General features: G+C 39.4%; 1 protein-coding gene across 2 annotated transcripts in view; it reads right to left on the bottom strand.

Moving 5' to 3' along the window:
• Positions 1-8,711: 8,711 nt before the first annotated feature.
• Positions 8,712-20,903, bottom strand: part of LOC125292836 — a 34,169-nt gene continuing 21,977 nt past the window's right edge. For both annotated transcript variants that reach the window (XM_048240291.1, XM_048240290.1), the window contains exons 4-5: positions 9,914-10,027; positions 8,712-9,730 (exon numbers count right to left, since the gene is read on the bottom strand). In XM_048240291.1, the coding sequence (XP_048096248.1) occupies positions 8,925-9,730; positions 9,914-10,027 (920 nt within the window). In that variant the 3' untranslated portion in view covers positions 8,712-8,924. The remainder of the gene's footprint in view (positions 9,731-9,913; positions 10,028-20,903) is intronic.

The raw sequence follows: 20,903 nt of genomic DNA, 5'->3' as shown, positions 1-20,903 counted from the left end.
TTACTGCTTTGTTTGGTGTTCTCCCTCCTACAGTACCCCTCTCTTCATATAAAGCTGACTTTGTTGCATTCATCACACTTGTGGCAAGACGTTTAATCTTGCTGAGGTGGAAGTCTCCAAATGCCTCCTCATTCAGTTCCTTGATTAAAGATATCCTTTCTTTTATGAAGTTAGAAAATATAGGACATACCATCAAGGGCTCTACCCGCAGGTTCTATAAAACATGGGGTTGTCTTTCTCATTACATAGACAATTTGAGCCTTCCCTCTGTGACAGACTAGAGCTGGGTACACACTGTTTAATTAAATAGAAAACAGACAAACCACTGTAGTGACATTTCTCTGTAGAATGCAGGCTTTGGGTGGGTGGGTGTTCTGTGTATCATTGTTTTCATATAACAATGTGTGGTACAGTATAACTTCTTAATTTAATTTCTTGATTTTTTCCCCCCTGTTGTGCCATTGATATATACCACATTTCAGTATCATGTTTGTTTATATTTGTACTTGGAAAAACAATAAACTAATTAAAGAAAAAAAAATAGTTTAATGGCTGTGTATAGGTAGATATTTGACGATAACTGAAAGTTGGAATGGCTCTAATGTTTGCTAGCAGTTATGCTAAGATTTTTAACTCTGCTAACCATGCTACTTAGCTAATGTTTTAACACTTAATAGGTTTATTCCACTGTATCAAAGAGTAACAAGGTTGTAGCAGCACAGCTGTTACATGTACACTGAAGACAATAAGGCCTTGACTGGAGCTAAGAATGGTTTGTATATCAAATCTATCATGGGCAGATTTACCCCATCCAGCAGGTCTCAGGTCAGCTCTTTGCCTCTGATGAAAATTTAGGCAAACTGGCAAAGTTTTGTAAAAGCACTCAGTATTACAATGTAACAACTATATGTAGGTACCCACAAATACATAATGCAAGTACAATGATAGTACCTGATAGTACATGTTGTTACACAGGATGTACCACTGTACCTAATTAGGTAGGTACACTGTAACAGCGACACATTAAAATAAAGTGTTACCAAAAATCGAAATTGCTCCTTTTGTTTCATAAACGAACTACAAAAGAAGTCACGTGACTCTACCCTTCGGCGTTACTTATGGTAGCATGGTTTGTTTATTAGCCTGGTTAGCATTGACACTTAACACTTACTGCAAGCTCTTCATGTGAGTAGAAGCACAGCACTAGTTATCCAGACATAAAGGTTATTACCACGCAGTTTATATCACGTTCCGTTATTACAAAAATATGTTAAGCCAGTTAAGCAAATTGCTGTATTGATCAGTTAGAGATTAAGCACCCAAACCTGTGACGTCACATACAACTGTAGTTCGTTATCACCATGTTACGACAAAAACTCAAAACAATTCAACTGATCCTAAAAATAAGGTATGACCACTTGAAGCAATAGAAGTGACCCCAGTGCCTAACATATGGAAGGCATTAAATTAAGATCCCAATGTGCACCGAGATATATTTTTTCTAAAAAAAAATCCCATCCACTCCGCTAAACTCTAGGAACGCAACCACTAGATGGCGATGAGATTACTTTCCCTCCCTATGTTACTCCTGTGTATAGTATACAATGGGGAGAGGTCCGTACCATTGTATATAATCTTGTTTAGTACTAAAAGCCTGACCAGATGTGGACACTAAGGGAGGCTTAGGCCTGTGTCTATTTACTATCAAGAGGGTCATATTGCCCTGCTCAGGGACATCCGAGGCCTCAGTGATAACATGGGCCGAAGGAAATATTGTGCCCTTGTGCAGGGCTAGTATTTTTCCATCTGGTCAGAGCCGGTTTTGTGCAGTGGTTGGCACCTACGTTGGCATGATTTACGTTTGTATGTTTTAATATAACAGGCTTTGTCTTAGGTTTTGAGACTGATCGAGGAAGCGACTCGGGGAGCATCTTCTGTCAGGACGCTCAGCAGCCCACTTCTAATAACTACCACGACTATTAGACTCTGTGCAGTTTTACTGTTCGAGACTTAGCCTGTGTTCTGTTATTCATTGTGTTACCATCTACAATAAATCATCATTTAATCACTGATTCTGATCCAACCGTCGAGCTGTATTAACCATCTTCAATACAGACATGCATGTTAAGCTGTGTGAGTTTTATGAGATAAATGCTGTTTGCGTGCCAATTACAAAATGATGCTCTTAATTTAATTTTGGTGTGAAGCATAGGAGATTATGAGTGGAGTGCACGCACATCTACAAAATTTAAACACGTGCTGGGTATAAGGCTTAGCCGACAATTGAAAAATAAAGATATCCGCACACTGTTCTATGAGCTCCCAGAGTGGTTTATTAAAAACGTTTCGACCAGAGGTCTTCATCAGGTATCCTTAGGGAGCTTATAGAACAGTGTGCGGGTATCTTTTTATTTTTCAATTGTAAGCATAGGAGATTATCTGACCTCTAAGATAAGCCTTGAGGGACTCCCATAATAAAGAGCAAGATGTATTATCTGTCTTGTTTATAGCAGGAAAGTGTCAATAGATGTCAAGTCAAGTCAAGTTTATTTATATAGCGCATTTCATACACAGAGGTCATTCAATGTGCTTTACATAAACAAAAGCAAACAGTAATAACAAATAAAAGCATAAAAGGGCAATAGTGAAAGAATAGTTAGATTATAATAGTAAAACAATTAAAAAAATGAATAAAAAAAACATAAAACACACAAGGTAAAATCATTTAAAAATAAAGAATAATTAAAATGACAAAAAAAGACACAAAGTAGAATAATTTTCAAGGCAGATTCAGAATTTGTAACTCAGTGCAGTTAGCAGAAAGCATCTGAGAACAGTTTGGTCTTAAGTCTAGATTTAAAGCTGGCTACAGTTGGGGCCCTTTTAATGTCATCCGAAAGTTGGTTCCAGGGCCCACTTCCCCGAAAGCATCTTAAGCCTAAGAGCGTCGTAAAGTCCCTCTTACGAACGTCTTAAGATTTGCCGACTGTTTCCCGAAACCATCGTAGCTTAAGAGCATCGTGAAAACACTCGTAGATCTACGAGTGCTCCAGAGTACTCGTTACCAGCTAAGAGCGTCTTAACAGTACTTCTCACTGAGGTCACCAACAGGACATACAGAGGAATTACAACTTAGAATACATAATCCAATTTACGTTCCCATTCTTTATTGTGTTTACCTGTGATGAATCAGATTTTAGCGTGCAAAATAGCCTACATTTAATGGTCATAATAATGTGATGAAAAGCGGACAAAAATGCAATCAAGTTATGAAGCGAGGCGTTGCCAGAATAGTTTGACATTATCTTTGCTAAGTGAATATTTTATTAGGCCTATGAGGTAAAAAAGCAGAGAAAGCAACATGTGGTTTAGTCTGTAGCCTACTGCATCAAAATCTAAGCCTACACATTTCCTCTCTTTCTTCTTATCTTCAAACGTGTTCTTAAGTGGCACCGCGAAAAATTATTGCATGGTGCAACAATCTAATCTTAAAATAATTACAATTATTTATGTCTCTGTGTGGTATATAACCTACTTGGGATGCTTACATGCAGATGTCAAAGTGTTTCTATTTCCGTATTGATGTGAATTAATGTGTAGATCCGAAGTTTAAATGGTAGGCCTATAGCTGTGACGTGCAGTCACCTGACATCACCGTCAAATCAGAGGATATTTCAGAACTATTAAAGTGGACAGCTCCCCTTAAGAGCATCTTAAGAGCAGTGCACGCGCGTTCACGCTACGAGCATGTTCGGGAAACAGTCGGAGAAACCAAACGAACGATCGTAAGATGAATCGTAGAAAACCCTCTTAAGAGCGTGTCTCCGTCGTTATCAGGGAAGTGGGCTCAGAGCTGAGTTGCATAGGAGCTAAAAGCTGCTTCACCATGTTTAGTTCTAACAGCAGGTTTTAATAACAGGTTTTTCTCCTGAGACCTGAGAGGTCTGGAGGGTGTGTACTGCTGAAGCATGTCTGAAAGGTATTTAGGTCCTGCTCCATTTAGTGATTTATAAACAAGCAGTAGTGCTTTAAAGTCAATTCTGTGACTTACTGGAAGCCAGAGCAGGAACTTAAGAATTGGAGTAATGTGGTCAGTTCTTTTAGTTTTTGTGAGAACCCTAGCTGCTGCATTTTGTATCACCTCAAGTTGTTTGATAGTCTTTTTAGGAAGGCCTGTGAACAGTCCATTGCAGTAATCAACCCTGCTGGAGATAAATGCATAAATGAGTTTTTTCTAAATCATCTTTTGACATCAGCCCTCTAAGTTTGGCAATATTTTTGAGGTGGTAAAAAGCTGTTTAGTTATCGCTTTCATGTGGCTGTTGAAATTTAGATCTCTTTCAATTAATACACCAAGCTTTTTAACAGTATCCTTTGCTTTCAACCCTTTTGTGTCAAGGAGAGTGGCAATCCTAAGTCTTTCCTCATTTTTACCAAATATAATTACTTCAGTTTTTTCTTTGTTCAGCTGAAGAAAATGTTGTTGGTGTTGAGGTACATTTTCCAATGGCAACAAATAAACTCCTTTCTTGTAGATATGGTTAGTTGATTAAAGACTACTTTTTCAATAATTTTGCCAATAAAAGGTAGATTGGATATGGGCCTGTAATTGTTTAGCATGGAGACCTCCAGGTTATTCTTCTTGAGAAGTGGCTTTACAACAGCTGTTTTCAGTGACTTAGGAAAAATGCCAGACAGCAGTGATAAATTTACCATGTGAAGGATATCTGTCCCTTATGTATTTTTTTTAATGAAAACTATCAGAGATATGAAGGGAAAACGTCCGGCAAATGTTTGGGCAAATGTGTGAAGCCGACCCCATTCATCACAGGTTTTTGTGGAAAGCTCTACAACATCTGAATTGTTTGATAAGCCAGTCATCAACAATTGTGGAACTAAATATTTGCGCTGTCTCTAAATGAGTTTCACATTCCCTTTTAATTCTTGATCTTCTCTAATTAGGTTCAGGGATGTGATTGGCAAAGGTAAAAAAAGGAAAATATACGTAGCACGGAGTGACACCCCCCCCCCAGACCCAAGAACATTTTGAAAAATAACCCCTTAAATGATGACATCTGATGACTTTTATGGGAAGTATTGATATATTGAGATACATATATTTCAAACATTATAGCATATTATAATACAGCCTATAAGGCCTAAAGAAAACGAATATAATAGAGCAAAGTCGCCTAGGCCTACACAAGACTACACCAAATATGGCTGAAATATATAAGCCATCATGATCATTTTGCCAACAGTGACACAGAACCATGGATTTTTTCCATTTATAACATGTTTTGTTTATAACTTAAACATCGAGTTAAAATGTTGACAAAACTATTTACTATAGGCCTACTCGATGATAATATATAGCCTGCCCCCTAACAGTCCTCTGGGCCTATGTACAAATTTGTGAATCACGTGATAGGCCTACTGACATTGATGCTGATTGAAGAGGTTGCAACTTGAAGGTTGTTGATATTTCAGTTCCAAAGAGAATCAAATTACATCGATTCTTCTCCTCCCAAAGTAACACTGTAGGTCCTACACCTCTCCTCCTAAAATAAATGGTAGGCTCTAACTGTTTTATGCTACTGCACCAGGATTGTATGTAGGCTACAACACTAGTTTTACAAGCGCACACACTAAATGGAGAGCTAGGGTTAAAATGCAGACTGCTCCTTTAAAAAGGTGACTTTTTATCTATCAGCACAATGCTACAGTTCCACTAAATATTCAGCTCAATATTATGTGCAAGACTAATGTTTACTAAGCATGCCAAAGCTTTGATCTCTTAGCACTGTCACCATAACGTTACGTTTTCTCATGGTGAGATGGCATCCCGAAATATGTTTTAGATGACATGGGGCGTAAGGTTCATGGAGGTGAACGGCTGGACAAACGTGAAATGACAAGGTATTAACTAAACAATTTAGTAGGTCTAAGGTAGACAGGCTTTGTGGTTAAAACTATGAAAACCTGTAACGTTAGGCTAGTCTCTCACAGCTAACTTCAAGCACAGCTTACAATATCAGCATCACAAGATTTATTAGGCCTATCGGAAAATCCTGACAGCGAACCCGATGCAAAGCCAAAACGAGAAAAAAAAACTTTATACATGATGTCTTTTTAAATCAATTTGTTGACCTTTACCGTTTCATGGCTTCTGCTGAGAAACTAGTTCACCACACACACTAAACTTGAATCAAGCATTCTTCAGAACGCAGCTGATCAACCCGTCTCCTTTCACTTTCAATGAAATCCACTAGCAAACAGACTAGACTACTTGCAGTGTGATATTCGGAAAGATGTGAAGCACAAAACCCGTTGTAATTGTCAGCAGCCTGTTATAGCCTACACAACAATGGTGTGTGTTATACAGAAATATAGCCTAGCCTACCTCTGACCGACAGACCTAAAAAAAACTCAGCGGATCTATACAAATTGCATGGGTCTCATTTTCAGGTCGAAAAAAAAAACGGAAAAATCACACCCCTGAAGGTTACAGTTGTCATTATACTGTAGATAGGCTGTTGCATAGCTTAGTAGTATTTGCCCATGTTGCATGTCCATTTATCTGGAAACATAGGCCTACTTCGAAGTGTTATTTTTAATAGCCCATATTTTGCCAGACATGAGGTTGGAGTGGAAAACCACAGGAAATACAGTACGCACATTTTTTATGTTCATTTACCCAGATACATCCGACCGTGAATGTGAAAGATGGCATACATGAGGCCCCAGTTGATCTCTTTTTAACAGATGGGATAGTTAGGAGGCCAGCATCCAGGGGTCGTTTGGTAGGGCAGGGACATACAGCTGTGTGTCATCAGCATAACAGTGAATCTTTACATTAAGTTTGCTAATTATGGGCCCTATCTTGGCGATCTAAAACGGAGCGCAAAGCGTATTCTTATCACGACACAAAGCGTATTCCTATCTTGCACTTATCTTTTGTTAAACAATGCGCCCAGGGCTGTGGCAATTAACGACCTAAGGTGTGGTCTAGCGCATTATCTAAGGGCCCGTCCACACGGAGACGCTTTTTAGGTTAAACGCAGAGGTTTTGCTTCGTCTTGGCCGAGCGTCCAAACGAATCCTGTAAACGCACTGCCCGAAACCGCACTTTTCTGAAACCTGGTCCCAGAGTGGAGAAATCTGAAACCGTGAGTCCGCTTGAATTCGTTTTAGACAGCGAAACCGCGACATCCTGCTTGGCGTGATCGATGATGTCATCGCCACACCTCAGCTGCCCTGGACTTGCACTTATAGTATTGCCTAACAATACTAGTTTTCATACATGACATTACCTACGTTTACACTCCGTAAGATAAATATCACAACTGGTGCTGCACAGCGCCGATATGACTTGGTGGACTGAACACTGTTTTTTCCCAGTGTTTTTTAATACATTCTAGCTACTGTCAGTGACGCGAGAGAACTTAAGTTATTAGGAAAGTGCGGTGTAAGTTTAGGCTACATTAATTTGTGCGAAGTGCCAGTGTCATTCATTTATTTTACATGTCTTACAACATATATACATGCATTCACAGTCGAGTGAAATCAGATATAAGCATACAAAGACGCTTAGAACTCACGTTAAGCCGATGGTAGCACACTGAATGCAAATGCGCGATTTGATTTGATTTGATGCAGGCAAACATATTGACTGTTAGTAACAAAGGTTTTATAGCAATATTATAAATGTGGCGACAGAATAGCCTAGAACTTGGGTAAGCCTTGCGTTTAGTAGCCTAATTGCGATGATAGCCAAAACTAATGTGAATCACGGACTATCCTACAACCAAAGAAAGTAAAGGTGATTAGTAGGCCTACCTGCGTTAGCCAAATAAAGGACGGGACTGCACCCTTCACAAACCGTAAAATAAAGTTTATTAGTTTTACAGTTGACTACAGTTGACAGTTCACCATCAGTCCACACAAACAATTCTGGTTTCCTTGCACTAGCCATTTCGTCATAGCCTATTCTGTCTGTTTGTAAAGCACAAACATTTTGCTCAATTTCTGTAAAGAAACAGTGCCACCTATAGGCCTGGGGTATGAAGTAACGTGTTGAGCCGTGTTGAGATGGATCCGTTTGGACGCAAATATTCTTGATGCGGTTTCAGGGAAGACGGAGGAAAAAAAGATCGGTTTCGTACGTGTGGACTAGCCCTAAAAAACGCTATTTTACACCATCTAAAAAGCATTATGCCACTGACCAAGAAAAAACCTGGTCTATAGCAAAAGGCACATATGAAGCACAGCTGTCACGAGATGTAAGCAGCAACTCCTCTGCAGGATACATTTTTTAGTTCATTCATGACATAATGAACATTCAGTCATTCATACATTATTGGGGTAAGTGTTGCTTTTTTCAGGCCATGTTTTCCATGGTAATCCACTGTCAGTCAATAGTGAAAGTAATTAACTGTGTAACTGTGTCAAAGCTGTTACGGTGGAATGACACGACCGGAAGCCTGATTGGAATTTCTTGAAAAGGCTGTTTTAGGATAGGTAGGTTGGTAATTGGTTGGCAACAGCTTTCTTGCAGTTTTGACATAAAAGGTAGATTGAAAACCGGTCTATAGTTCTGCAGAACTATAGTTAGATTTTTTGAGTAGTGGTTTGATAATTATGGTTTTAAAAGCATATGGTACAAAGCCTAGTGCAAATAATTCATAAAAAATGTGGAGACAGGAGCTAAGTAAAACAGGCAACAGTTATTTAAATAGACTAGAAGGTATTGGGTCCAATAGACATGTTATGGGCCTAGAAGCATCAAATCAAATGAATTGTTGCAAAACACAATCACAATTTGACACATCTGTGCTGCTATGGAAGTTAGCAAAAGTAATGAGAGAGATGTTCTTTTTCTGTACAAAGCATCGCCTGTATATTCTCCATTCTGGAACTCAGCCTTACTGGAGACAATTTGTCCATTTTTGTGCAAGCCGCCATGACACATGATGGGCCCAACAAGTTCCAGCCAACCACAACCAGCCACTGAAATTTTTGCCCACCCTTTCTTGTCCTTGATTTTGAGCATTCCTTTTATTGGGGCCCATACTCAGCTCTAACACAAGTTTAGGGAGGTTCTGTGGCAAATAATAAGTTGGCAAGGTGTGTAGCACAGCTGGAAGATCCCCATCGGTCTCACTGTCACTATAGCCCTTTCTCTCAAAATGAAGTAAGATTATTTTTTTACTCTGGAGGCCTGACTGCAGTGTAGCTTGAAGACATGAAAGAGTAGCAACAAGCACTTGAGTAGTCACTGAAGTCTTCTCTTCTCTTTCTGTGTCTTCCTCTCCTTTTAATCTGTAGGTCCACGCTTTCATTTCATAATCACATGTCTCATGGTTTTCATCATACTCAAAACTCGAAAATTGCAAATGTTCACAGTCTAAATATGGGTGTCTGTTTTTTTTATTTCCATCCTCTGTCTCCCCACGTTCTCCTGTGAAATTGTAGGCACCAGAAGCACTGGAACTCCAAGCAATTAGTATCACGCCTCCAGTCTGTAACACCGCTTGCCACTGTGTGTGAAGCCAGGGGACAGGCCCCAGATGAGCTACAGAGTCCTGTGAGGCACAGTGGTCCCACAGAGCAAGTCGCACGCTGCAGTTCAGCTCTGCTTCTAGGCCAGAAGCGAGAGCTAAAACTGCTGAGACATGGCTTGTCTCATCTGAGGAACTTACTAGCAAAACAGGTCTACTGGAAACTAAATCTAGAGAAAGAGAGATATATTAAAGAAACAAGTGTCATAGATCCGTTTAAACTCTGAAATTCTAATGTCTGAAATTCAAAACTGCTGACTTTTTTAAAAAGTTAATTTTCAACATCAAATTACATTAGAAAAATGACATTATACGCATGTATGATTAAATTTTAGTCAGTTCTGAAGCATTACCTGAGAATCTTTTCAAAAACTGGTACCAGGCACAATTTCCCAGGACAACTAAAGTAAGCAGGAAAGCCAGTGTTACCCCAATAATTAGTCCCCATCTTCTGTGTATCTGTGGGTCTGAGAGATCAAACAATTATACATACTTGTGTTGTACAAACAGCCTTTTTGTTCAAGATAATTTAATCTCAAAGGACGTTACCTTGTTATGTAGAAGTCACTTCAACTACTATGAATAGTTTTACTATGTATCTTTATTATTATTATTATTATTTTATTATTATTATTATTATTGTTTATGTATTTATTATTAATAATTGCATATATCTTTAAGAACACAATGGGTGACCACACATACATATCCTTTTTCAGCTGACAGAGAACCCGTTCCGTTCCTGTTCGCTAACAAACATTTGAACCATTCGGAGCCACGAAAATCCTGGATATAACAATTGGTGAGACAGCAACGAGTCCCAGGCAACACAACTGGTCTGCTTGGATGAATGTGCTAAGGATTTTAGTATTGGGGTAAGTGTTGCTCTTTTCAGGATATGTTTTCGATGGTAACCCCTTGTCAGTCAATATTGTGTGCAACAAAAGTGTAAGACTTTAAGAAATCACTTTGTTAAACTTTACTTGACATTATCGACATAAGAGTGACATGACAATTAATTCATGAATTATGCAGTACTTAATTCCTTAATATCTCACAAAGGTTCTCAAAGTGCGGCCCGGGAGCCAATGGCGGCCCGCAGAAACGTTTCTAGCGGCCCACGATAACATCTGATAACATCTGTAAAACTGAACAACTGTACTGTGTGCTTTGAAAAGAATGAATCTCTCTTTAGTGGTGTTTCGTGGCCATCAGGTTTTCCTGTGGTGCTTTGGTAGCTGGAATTGGCCCTGAATAAGGCCTATGCTGATAAGAAGCAAGGCACACTGAGACTGTTTGTTCTAAATAAGTTTGTACTTGAAATGGACTGCAACCAGAACTGTTATATCCCAAATTTGTTTTGCCAGGTTTAGCCTCAGTTATGAATTAAAATGGTTCCAGGTTTCTTCTTGTGGGCACATCATTATGATTTATTAAGAATGATGATGATGATTTCTTTTTCTTCCAAACATGTGGTTATCACTACTCAAATTCTGATTTGAGCACAACTTGTGCAGTTCTCTAAACACATGTCATTGTTAACACTTTAATTGAGGGGCCACAAACACGATGAACTCATGAGTTATTAAGCTTACATTTATGTAATCATGATGATCATGCTTAATAAATCATAAATCATAATGATGTACCCATTGTACCTAATGCTTTAGTTGATGTGTTGTTCATGCATGAGGTCATGAATGAGAGACTATAAACTCATGTAAATTCCTGATGATTCATAAGACATAAAGAAATGAAGTAATGCATAACTCATGAATTAATTCATGATAATTAATGTACCCTTACCGTAAAGTGTTACCAACTATTCATTATATTTCTTCCTATCTATATTTTGTGTTTGATTAGGGAGGAGTTATGTTGATATATTTTCAATAGCCTGATATTTTCTACATTTTATACCAAAAACATCTGACTAAATAGTATTTTCTAATGTATGGGATGAGAAACATAGCCACAGCTGCTTCTTTAATTTTGTCTTTCTGTATTCTCAACATAATTAAACAATACATTTTTAATCTGGCTTCATCCAATTTTCAGATTGTGTGTTTTGCAATAAAAGCAAATTAAGGTACATTTTATGAATAAATGCCTAATTTGCATATATAAATAAAATCTCAAAAACCTGTAATACATTTTTTCTTTGGTATGATGTCACTGAGAATTTTCCCCTATTCTACTCAATTTACTTAGAGTGTTGGGCACAATTTTGGCCTTTAATCTAAAAAAAAAAATGTTCCACTCCATCTATGGCGGTAGACTTTTAGTATATGATTCAGGAGGGTATTAGGACCAATAAAGACTATGAGACATTTCTGTTGCAAATTTTTTGTGTTTTTGGGCTAGATTGACTGGCCTAATTACGTTGGCTCACGGTCGGCGATCATTCTAATGCCACCATCTTCCCGATATCTTGCCGATTAGCTACCGATCTCCATAAGACATCTCACCGGAGCACTTTATGTCGGGCAGGCACACGCGCCCCAACGTCGGCAAGAGGTTATTTGTTGTCTGGGTAGACGTCTAATTGACAGCCAGAATTAGTTAATGAACTTGTCCTGCATGTGACAAACCAACGATGATTATGATTATTAGGATGGTAAACAATGAAGGTGTTTAGCCTGCAAGAAGGGTGTATTCCAAAACTGAATAACAAAATGTAGCCTACACAGTATTTTTTTTTTGTAAATGTAGGCTACTAGTATTTTACTGTAAGACGAGCATTAATATACTGTACTGTGTTTACAGTACATTACTGCTAGCAAAGGATTAATAACGGTCACTTTTTTACAGAAGGCCTAACTACTATACAGTAGTAAAAATGCATGGGAAAAATTTGACCAATGAAAATTAGTTTTTCTTCTCGTACTTTTCTCTTCCTCTTATTAAACAGTTAAGATCATTGACATGGATATAGACGAAAAGACAAAGGGCTCTATCTTGCACTTCAGTGCAATTGACTTTGTATACTTGCGCTTTTGTCTTTCCTATTTTGCAGTCAGCGCATATTGGAATATTCCCTCCACAGATACATGTGCGCCCACGGGGCCGTTTCAGCAAAAAGAGGGTGCCTGTTCCGGCGCAAACGGTCCCTGTTGATATTTTGCAGTTTCAGAAAACAATTCCGCCACAGACCAGGAATTAGTCATGGGCGCAAATTCAGATATTATTTTAAGGGCGCATGCATGGCCACAGGCCTGCAGAAATGAATGCTATGCACACCGATCTACAGACACCCTGTGCACAGATGGAAACATTCAAAGCCTTGATAATATTTGTCCGTTTCCCGGTTTTGTGCATGCATTGGTCAACTAAAAAATTAGTAGCCTATATTGTACATCTACATGAAATATCTTTCCAACAACAACGCCTAATTATGACCTAATAATTTGGACAACTTTATACAGCCCTATAAAGGCTAAAGTTACCTTTAGTTTTGTTCCAATTTACCGTTGTGTATGGCTTTAAACATCATGTGCGCTTAAACACCAGCCTATAAGCATTATTATTATATTAAGGTTTTGACAAGCACCACAATTTTGCCTACCTTGTTGTAGCCCATCTGAAATAACTCCAAGCTTTGCTATGCTCCCTCCATCCTTTCGTTGTTTTCAAAAAACGTTTTATATCCATGATGGCCTTGAAGTCTTGAGTTTGTGAATTAGCTTAAATCAGCTTATTATGTGCTGTTAACCAGCAACCATAGATAGTAAAAGAAAGCAGCAAGTAGCCTTGACTACAATTTCTGTAGTTGCTGTGTCCATACATTTATTATTCTCTCTCCTGCTCAAACAAAAGTTGTGCGTGCATTAAGTTGATGATAACGTGTTTACAAACTCTACTTTACATAAAATATTGTGAATAGCCTAATGTCATGCAGTTAATGGGATACTGTGCAGAGTTGGAAAGTTAGGTCAACTTGGAAACTGTTTCTCGTTGTTGAGTTGCCTGATAGTAAGGTACAGCCGTAGCTTACACCTGCAGGAGCGCTTGCTTAGGTGCCTGTGTTGCGCAATGCACTTTGCTCCTCTCATCTATACGACGCAGTTCCCATTTCTCCAAACCATACATAATTAGAAGGACAAATATTGCTACACGAGGGAAATCAGTGTGGTGTCCGATGTGAAAAAATAGGTATACATCGAGCGTACACATTTCCACGAATCACGGATTTGTTGATGACATAAATTAGGAAATATTAGAGGACTTAATGAGACGTGTTGTTGAACTGCATGCCGATGCCATTTAACCCAAATGCCCCAGCAGCAGCACGGGAGAGGAGAGCTTATCTGACAGAAGATCTGCATTGTCTATAGTGAGGTAATGTTAGATTACATTGCAAAAATATCACCATGCATTCATAACCTCGTGATTCAGTGAGAGTGATCCCAAAACATCGGAGAGTGACATTTCTGTATTACATTTTGTCAAGAGGAAAAATCAATAGCAAACTGTTCCCAACTGACTATAGCGCTGTGAACCATTCCTGGCTGCACCTGGCAAATCCGCCATCATAATAGCAATCCGCTATGGAACAAGCGTGCCTGTTGTTAAAGGGAATGTGAGATGATGCTCTGATTGGTTTATTGCATGTTACGCCCAAACCACATCCATGAGTAATGTAGCTCCTACAGACCACCCCATTTTAGATTTGCGTCGGGCGCAACAGTCATGATCCCGCCGGTAAAATAGCAACAGCGCCCAAGATCCGCCCACAAAGCGATTTGGCAAAGTCAATTGCGCTGGAGTGGAAGATAGTGCCCCAAATGTTTAAAACTGGTGCTACTGCTACATAACATCTAGTCATAATCGTGGTTACCATGGCTGAAACGTCCCCATGGGGGAACATGTTTGTTTCGATTGCATGTAATCTAATGGAGATGCACCGGCGTGAGTACAGAACACACCTTTAAAAAGATTAAATTGTTTAGCAAACATCAATAAACGGCAATAAACAGTTTGGACTGAGAGTTATCTGTGTGTCAACGAGGTTAAGGGTAACATTAAGTTTCCTAATTTTGGTAATTTAATTTAAACTGCGACTAAGGGCTGAGCTACACCAGGCGCGTAACTGAAGCGTTCCGTTCGCGACGCGTTAAATCCATTTTAGATGAATGGTCTATTTTTTTCGAACGTACGCCCCACTGTCACGTGTAGCTACTTCCATTGATTATAATGGAAGCTAATTGTTGCAGCAGACGCAACGCGAACGGAACGCTTCAGTTACGCGCCTGGTGTAGCTCGTGTGTAAGACTATCTTAAGATGCATTATTGTTGACGAAATAATACGAGACTAAAATGTTTTGTATGAAACAAAAACTAAGATAAAATCTCTTAATTTTCGTCTACAAAATGAGAAGACAGAATATCTAGCTGTTACGTTTTCAAAATATTCCGAATTAGTTCATGCGCAGCAGCTTTCCTGTAGGCTAGTCTACGTGCTGTTGCTGCAACCCTGTGGCTGCAACACGAAACTACATGGAATAAAGAACACTGGAGATTTCTGCCAGAGTTAGCACACTGATGATGCAAAGTTTGCTAGCAAGTAAGCTAATATGGAAAGTTCACTAGCAAGTTAGCTAAGATGAAAAGTTTGGGGAATGTGTTGCGTTTGGGCGCATATCGCCATCTAGCATGGCAGAGTAAAACATTAATACTGTATACGCGAGACTGTATAGAACAGTTATTCCATTAAACCATGCTTTATTAAAACCTAGCATAGTATAGCCTACACACATTTGCACTCGTCTATTATTTGAACTCATTGGCAAAGTGAAACTAACTTCACCGTGGTGTCAGTCAACGACAAAACAGTAACACAGTTAATTACTTTCACTATTGACTGACAATGGGTTACCATCATGGAAAAAGCAAAACTTACCCCAATAATGTTCAAATGATTGGTCATTATTGGTCATTACCAATTTGCAAATGATGGTGAATAACTACTCATTGTGAGATGTATTTCGTAATATCTTGATTCTAATTATGTTTCTCATTGTAATTGTGTAATTTGTAATGTTTTGCATGGATGTGCGCCGGTGTGTGTTTGTGGATGAGAAAAGCATGGTGTGTTGTGCACCCGCCCATACAGTGGGCAGTGCTTCGACTTGGCTAGCTTCCCTCGCGGTCTGCGCGAGGGATCACGCGACTTTAATTTGTATTTTTCCAGTGACGCTGCAACAACCGGCAGAGGTCTCAAGTGAGCAGGGTGTCTCGTAAAAAGAAATGGAGCTGGAAAACCCTACACAGACTAAACTACAGACTTTAGCAGACTGGTTTAGAAATAATTTAATAGCCAGAAATATGCCTGCCCTGCCCTAATAAAGAAATATTTGGTTAACGGCGAGTGAATCCCGTTTGCAGCCGTAGAAGGACAAATTAAACATTCTGGTTTTCTCCGAGTGCAACGATGATAGACAGACATCATTTGGACAAAATATAGAGCATATTAACCTCCGTTGCTCAGCCAAATGCCTTCCTGTTACGTCCTGTTATCACAGAGTTATCACAGGCGATAAACGATTTTTGATGGTCACAAGTTTACTTCATTAGCGTTTATTTTTTTGATTATTAAAGAGTGTTTAAAGGCATGACTTTGTGCTTATTCAGAAGAGCATTTATATGATATGTTGCTGTCAATTCCCTACTCCATATACTAACCACCAATGAGAGCGTCTCTCGGATGAAAATTCCTGACACTTCCCATCTGAAGAATTAACGCAAGGCTTTGTCGGGTCGTAGTAGTCTGACAAAGCTTATTGTTTAGTGACACAGCTAAACACTGGTACCTCATAGAACGTCTATAACATAGCCTAGGTGGTCGCAACTCACAAAAGTAAAGCAGATAGAAAGAACTCACGCAAATCTAGCCTACAACACGCAGACAGCTTCATGCTTAGGGGAGAGAGAGCCAAGCATTGCACAGGTGCTTTATGATTGTTGGCTTCTGATGGTATCTTGCTAATTCACTGAACTGCATTAGGTGACACAAATTATTGCCTTTATCTTATAACTCCTTGTCTGAGCGACTACCAGGCCTATGGTTTTTAAAAATCAGATGTTCCCTGACAAAGACATTCGAAAATTAAGAATGTTTATTGACTTGAAAAATACACTAAATTTTGCAAACTCCCTTCATTCAACCCTTGAAGACATCGCGGTCTGGTGCGCTATCAGTGTTGCGCAGGTTTGGTCACAAACAGCCCGCGGTCGCCCGACCGCAACTGGGACCGCGAATTATAGGACAAAATTATACCCGACCCGCTTATTTACAAAATGTGTGCTTTTGGTTATAGCCTGCATGCAGTGTGACAGTAGGCCATTTCTGTAAAACAAACTAATTTATTTGCGAAACTTTATGCAGTAGAACTACACGCAGTAGGCATGCAGGACATAATGTTTGCGCAGGAGAGAGAATGAGAATAAGAGCGCAAGCACGCACGCAACCACCAAGGATTAGAACACTAGGATAAGACATGAAGGCCATGGACAATACATCTTTCTTTCGAAAACAGAAATGGTGAGGCAAGGTCTAGGCAAAAGAGATACATTGCTGGTCAAAACGTTAGCGTAAGAACTGGTTTATAATAATGAATGAAGCACAAAGCACATTTACTGTTTAAAGTCACAAACACAACGAACTAAGGTAACTTTTATGCATGCGCGAACCTATGCATACCGGTAGATATGGCTGTGTAGTCTGTGCCATAACATTTATTCCTGCAGGCTGCCCGTTTTGGCCGTCATACTTTTAAATGGCTTCGCAAGAAGTAGGCCTACAGAGACCATAACTTGTACTACTGTCATCTTCTTTAAGAACTTTTCCCAATATTTCCCATAGCCTATATCACTTTTCCTGAAGCGGTGTCTTTATTATTTTAACTCATCAGTCTTCAGCTTCTTAACTGTTGACTTTACTGTATTGATGCTAGCCTTCTCGTGATATTTTAAGTAGGCCTATTTGTAGAAAATATATATTTAATTAATTTTAACTGACCACCAAGAAAATGACCGAATATCATTAAAATATTTTGTTTATGACTCATTACGGGTCATCAGCTAATCGCTTAATTTCGGGCAGACCGCGCAACACTGTGCGCTATGTAGATCGTTGCATTTGCCATTTAATTTCTCAGAATTTAGGTCTACTAGGCCTACAATAACGTCATCACCAAATACGTCTTTTATTTTTAGTTGATCAACCACAAAGAGTAGCATAGGCCTACTGTGCACAGTGCACTGACGACTGTAGCAGCCCAAGGTAACCAGTTGTAGATGAGAGGCAACCCCTTGTTTCAGATAGCCTGGACAACATGTAACCTGGGTGTTGCCTACGTTATTAATTAATGATAGCCTACAATAGTTAATTGATTCGCGTAACATATTAGTTGGCTCAAAGAGTAGGGAAACAGGATGGAGAGAGTCACGCGTGTCTTTTGTCCGAGTGGCTGTAATGTAGCTGAGCGCTCATGGCGTATAAAAAAAGCGACTTCAAACCGCCTAAAACAACTTGTTTGTGAATGTCTGACAACTGCTGCGGCGCATGCACGCGCAAGGAAACCAGTAGGTGGAGAAACCAGAAGGCACACAACACCGGAACGATTTTAAGGCTATTTCGCATAGGCTACTCAATGGTGCTATTTCACATGCATTATAGCGACCCCCACTCACCGGGGTTAGGTGGAAGGTGTTAATAGACGATTGGCATAGCCTACAGTGGACTAGGGCTGTCAAATTGCTCACAAATGACGTTCAAATATCCCCTCTAAAATAAACACGTGTATTCGAATATATTGGAATATCTAGGCTATATTATTTGCGCATTATGTCAGTGACGCGCATCATGTCATCTGTTTTTAACTTTTTGTATGGTTATTGCTTGACAGGGGAGATCCCAAGCAGCTTTCAGCCATAAGGCATTTCCTAATTCACCCGACACTGATATTCAAAATGTTGAAACTACTTCGGCATAGCCTATAAGCAGTTTAATTAAGTGTAATGTTAGTTGTAAACAAACGGGCTACTTGGTGAGGCTTAGCCTCACAGATAGGCCTATTAACTGACCGCCCGATTCACGTTGGCTGGGGGGGCCATCAGACATTTGTTCCCAAGGGTCTATGAATTGTTAATCCGGCCCTTCCCCCAACGAACGCAACTTTCCACCTCTGAGACAGTTTAAAAGAAGTCTAGAGAACTCACTGACCTACTTACTGTAGGCTGCGCAAACCACAGGTCTTTTTTTGGGCAAGCCTGCATTTGAGGCAGGCCTTCTGTTGAAGAATTCTATATAAATCCCTGCTTTAACAGTAATCCTCCCTACCCCGCCACCACAGCTGTGGATAGTGTGGCATGCTCCACGCTTTATGTCTCCTTGCAAACAGGGGCCTATAGCCCAACCATTTACGTCTTCAAAAATAACAACTTGCCAGATATGCCTTCATATCTTTGGGCTTCATTTAGCATTTTGTTCTTCCAATGGAAATGACTCTTCTATATTTGCTGCCTGCTGCATCCTTTCTGTTTGTATTGTTTAGAAAATGTTTGACGTCTTGAGTTAATGCATTAAACATTGTTTGCTGGTAACCAGCCACAAATAGCCTACAGATTCTTGCGTGCGTACATTCTCTATTCTCTCCAAAATGTGCCCGTTTTATAGGCTGGCCAAGTGTGTAATTCTGCGGCAAAAAGCAGATGTATTTGTTTATTGTACAGAAAAATAAAAATAACCTGTCAATTGACTACATTGCAGTCAATAAGTAGGGCAAATTACGAAACCAAAACGTGGGTCATAGTTGTCTAAGCCTCTGCTGTGAGGCCAAACCCATGAACAAAGACGCATTGATATCTGCAATATAGTTTTTTTTTTGGCGAAACAAGCTCACAGCCGAACAGGGCTCCGAACCGGTTCAAGGAACGAAAACCGAAAACGAACGGAATTTTACGGAATTTTACGAGGAGCGGAAACGGAAACGAAAACAAAATGGTCTTCAACTGTTCCGGAACAGAAACGTTATTCTGAAATCCACAAAACCGGTTAATAACGCTTTTTTTTCGTTCTCTATATATTTTATAACATTTCACAAAAGCATATCCTAAGGGTTCTACTCGTTTGATTGTAGGCGAACAGCCTAATAATTTGATTTCTGCAGTTTGAAAAAAAAACTAATAAAATGGACCTTTGGTCCAAATGTGTATATTTTGTCTTGCTGTTGTAATGTAACCCATCCGTCTGCCACTTGGGATCTTAGGCCAGCTCAGTGGCGTAGGCTACTGAAACTGATTTGGAAATTGTTTGTAGCCTATGCGTAATAGCCTATTTTGCCTGTCCACGCCTTGTCGCTTTTAAAGTCGGGATTTGAAATGTTTGGCGCTAATTATAGCCTATTCTATGTAGAAGAGTTAAGCGGGAAATTTGAGATAGGCCTTGTCAGCAACAGACAGGTTTGTTTATAAACAGGGTTGGAATTATAGCGCAAGCCGTTGAAGATCTCCATATGGATAAAACTTAGGCTACAACCAGGTAAGGAGTTTAGCACGATCCAGAAATATTTTTTGATAAGAAATTATTTATAGGCATAGGTTAGGCCTACAGTAAGTCTGTAGGCTATGGGATGGATAGCCCATCTGAATGTTTTTTGGATGCGCCTGTGATTTATTATTTTTGGGCATAGCTACGGTATAGGCTAAATCAAGGGGAAATAATGAGTATGTCTATTCTAAGATAAAGTCCACAAAAATAGACTTGATAGGCCCGCCAAACACTGCGGAACTTTAAAACGAAGCGATATTTTATGCTTCGAACCGGTTCAGGACCGATCGCATGCAAGAACGAAAACGTTAAACATAGGCCTACCTGAACCGTTCGGAACGGAACGTTTGAAAAATAATTTCGTTTTCAAGCCCTGCAGCCGAACGAGTCATAGCACTGAAGGGAGAGGCAACTGGCATTTGATCTCCCCACGGGCCAATGGATATACAAGTTTTCTCCTGTGCCTACAATATTTAATCCAGTGTTTTGTCAAGTTGCAAAATGCTATTTGTTTTAACAAATTTTTATGATAGTATGAAGTACTTTTTGTATAGGGTACTATCTTAATTGCTTTATACTCAATACTTGACCAATGGCTATTGCATCTGTCTATTGAAAGTGAGAATGTGGCATGTGATCAACTGTGTAGGCTTCATAAAATAAAATAAACAGATTTCTAATGGCCTACATGGGGTGCGTTTCCCGTACAACTACGGAGGTTAGCTTTTTACTAACAGGATGCATCGTTCAACTAACCAACATGTAAGTTCCCAAAACTGTCGTACTTACATAGT

The sequence above is a fragment of the Alosa alosa genome, chromosome 4 (genome assembly GCF_017589495.1).
Source record: "Alosa alosa isolate M-15738 ecotype Scorff River chromosome 4, AALO_Geno_1.1, whole genome shotgun sequence".
Taxonomy (NCBI): domain Eukaryota; kingdom Metazoa; phylum Chordata; class Actinopteri; order Clupeiformes; family Clupeidae; genus Alosa; species Alosa alosa.
The sequence above is the reverse complement of the archived record's forward strand: the minus strand, read 5'-3'. Positions and strand labels throughout refer to the sequence as shown.